This window comes from Saprolegnia parasitica (genome assembly GCF_000151545.1).
Source record: "Saprolegnia parasitica CBS 223.65 unplaced genomic scaffold supercont2.9, whole genome shotgun sequence".
Lineage (NCBI taxonomy): Eukaryota > Oomycota > Saprolegniomycetes > Saprolegniales > Saprolegniaceae > Saprolegnia > Saprolegnia parasitica.
The window spans coordinates 1-2443 of NW_012156403.1; the positions used below are offsets into that span (position 1 = coordinate 1).

The 2443-nt window shown below is 53.8% G+C and overlaps 1 protein-coding gene across 1 annotated transcript; it reads right to left on the reverse strand.

The window, feature by feature from the left end:
• Nucleotides 1-1347: 1347 nt before the first annotated feature.
• Nucleotides 1348-1863, reverse strand: SPRG_03435 (hypothetical protein; the record flags this gene model as incomplete). Its single annotated transcript, XM_012342029.1, has 3 exons — nucleotides 1348-1482; nucleotides 1622-1677; nucleotides 1701-1863. 3 exons carry the CDS (start codon nucleotides 1861-1863, stop codon nucleotides 1348-1350), a joined length of 354 nt encoding a protein of 117 aa, XP_012197419.1.
• Between the last annotated feature and the right edge of the window lie 580 nt (nucleotides 1864-2443).

The following is a 2443-nucleotide window of genomic DNA, read 5'->3' on the forward strand; positions in this document are numbered from 1 at the left end:
ATACATGAACGTCTTGCCGCAGCTTTTGACGCTGTGGCCCAAGAACTGCTCCATTTTGCAGTCCTTGAGGAGAGTGGCCTTGCCGAGCCACTTGTCCTCTTCGAGTACGTCGTGTCCTTGAGCGCAGCGGCGCGGATTGCTGTTTCTTGAGGCGCGCTGTCTTGGTCGATTCGTCCTCGTTGGCGCGCGTCGTCGCATGGCGCTTGCTCTCGCCTTCCTGGCGCGCAGCTTTGGAGGGCTCATCTTCCTTGGCCAGAGTGGCGGTGCGGTCGTTTCGATTATTGGTGAGTCGCGCTGCTTTCGTGTCTCCGTCTTCCTTTGCGCGCGCCGCCTCATGGGCGAGTCGATCCTTCTCAAGGCGCGCCGCTTTGGCCGCTGCATCTGCATTTGTGTGAACATAATGCCAGTACATGTTAGATGTGCATAGTGTTCACGCGTGGCCATAACGGCGAATACCCGTCATCAATGGAGCCGCCAAATGCTTGGCGTGCCACTAAAGCATTCGTACTGCTTCAACCAACGGTGGAGTGACATATATGAACATCTTGCTGCAGCTCTTGAGAGGACGACGAGGACAGCTGCCCCATTGAGCTGTCAAGATGCAAATGGCACTAAGTCGACCACCTTTTGTCCAGTCGGTGTGTTGTCCCTTTCTTCTCTTTCCCATTGGCGTTGTCATAGGGATCATCAAAACATGGCGTGACAGGTGCAACGTCTCCATTGATGGTATGCACTTTATACAGCACGAGCTGCGTGGCAGTGTTGGTGTCCATAGCACGGTGGTACTCACAAACTCTTGGCCGCTCGTGTTCCTGGTTGGGGCTGGTAGAAATGCGTAGGTTTCGGCTTTTGCTGTACATGAGCGCGTTGTGCCTCTATGTCTATGTAGTCGCTCCTTGACACACTATGTCGCTTTGGCCGCTGCATTGCCAGGTGGACGTACGGTTCGTCGAGCCATGTACGACGTCATTGGGCAGCTATCGCGGGCAGCTATTGCGCGCGTTTTCTGCGTTGCACAATGCGGGCCTTTTTCTGCACTTGGCCAATGAGAACGTACCGGCGGGCTCATTTCGTACAATCCGATACTGCGCGGACACAAGACCGACAGCAGGCGGCACATTAATCGCCTGTGGGCTGGTGTAACCAGTAGGCTCCTACCAGTATTATGCGTGCATACAACTTCACTCGTTTAATGAATTGTGATTGGAATTTGACGGGCAGGGCACCCATTGAAATCCCTAGGCTTCTCATTGGCTAAAACTCATTCCTGATGTGACGTGGCGGCCTCATAGCGATGCCCTCGCAGCCCTTTCGACTCATACGCATATAACTGGGCACATAACTCGTTTATTGATTAGCCTTAGTGGTTGCCGTCTGTACGATTGCGTTGCCTTTGCTCGACAGGCGCTCCCGGAGCGCGAGGTTGTCTTGGCTCGGGTGCGCGTACTCGCCAAAGACGAGCATACTCGGTGCCTTTGAGGACTAACCTCGCGAGGCAAGCGAGCGCCGAATGCATATACAAAGATCCCATTTAAAAGACCAATCAGTGTGGATACCCTGCAGCTCGAAAGCGTACCTGCGTACACATTCTTGAGGTCATCATCATAGCCGGGCAACCTACGATCTTTGTCGAGACCTGCGAGCGGCTGCTGAGCGTCGACGCCATGAAATCCTTCTCTTGCACGCACCACGTAATGAACCCAAGAAACAATTCGTAATCGAAGGCGCGTACATCTCGTCCGCGGCTTCCTTGAATGAGCACGGCTTCAGGAGTCCGGGCTTCACATGGACCACGCGCACCCGCTTCTCGATCTCGTTGAGGCTGCTCTCGGACGTCTTCCGGGACGGCATTGCCGTGCGCATGTGGCGGGCGCCCTCAGCCGTAAATTTCTACAACTTTCTACGTTGTACAAAATTGTAGCGGTCGAATACGTCCGCGTCGGCGCTCACGCGCGTGCACGTTGGCCGCCTATGGTCATTTTTCTCTGCACCCATTCGCCAAAACGCCGCCCTTTTCCCCTTTTCTTCGGCCTGTGATTGGCCAGGAATTGTAGCGGGGACACGACCGCAAAGTTATTTTCCGCTGTCGTTTATGCACGATTCAAAATGATTGATACAAATATCAAGTCATTATATTCCTGGCTGTCAACGACGCAAAAATATTTGCGCCGGGAAATTATCCGCATACACTTGTCCACGGCACAATTTTCGTACTTTCTCATTTTTGTTGTGGCGCCATTCGATCCAAAGCATCGCAAGGTCGACCAGATTCAAAACGAGATGGCTAAGACTTTGCACATTGATAGAGGGCGCTTTGGGGAGTACGGCAAACGACGTCGCATCGACGTGCGAGGCGCACAGTGGTAGCGAGACGCGATCCAAGATGCGCGCCAAATTAAGATCGTAGTGCCATCTGAGAGGCACACTTCAGGCGCCGACGTCG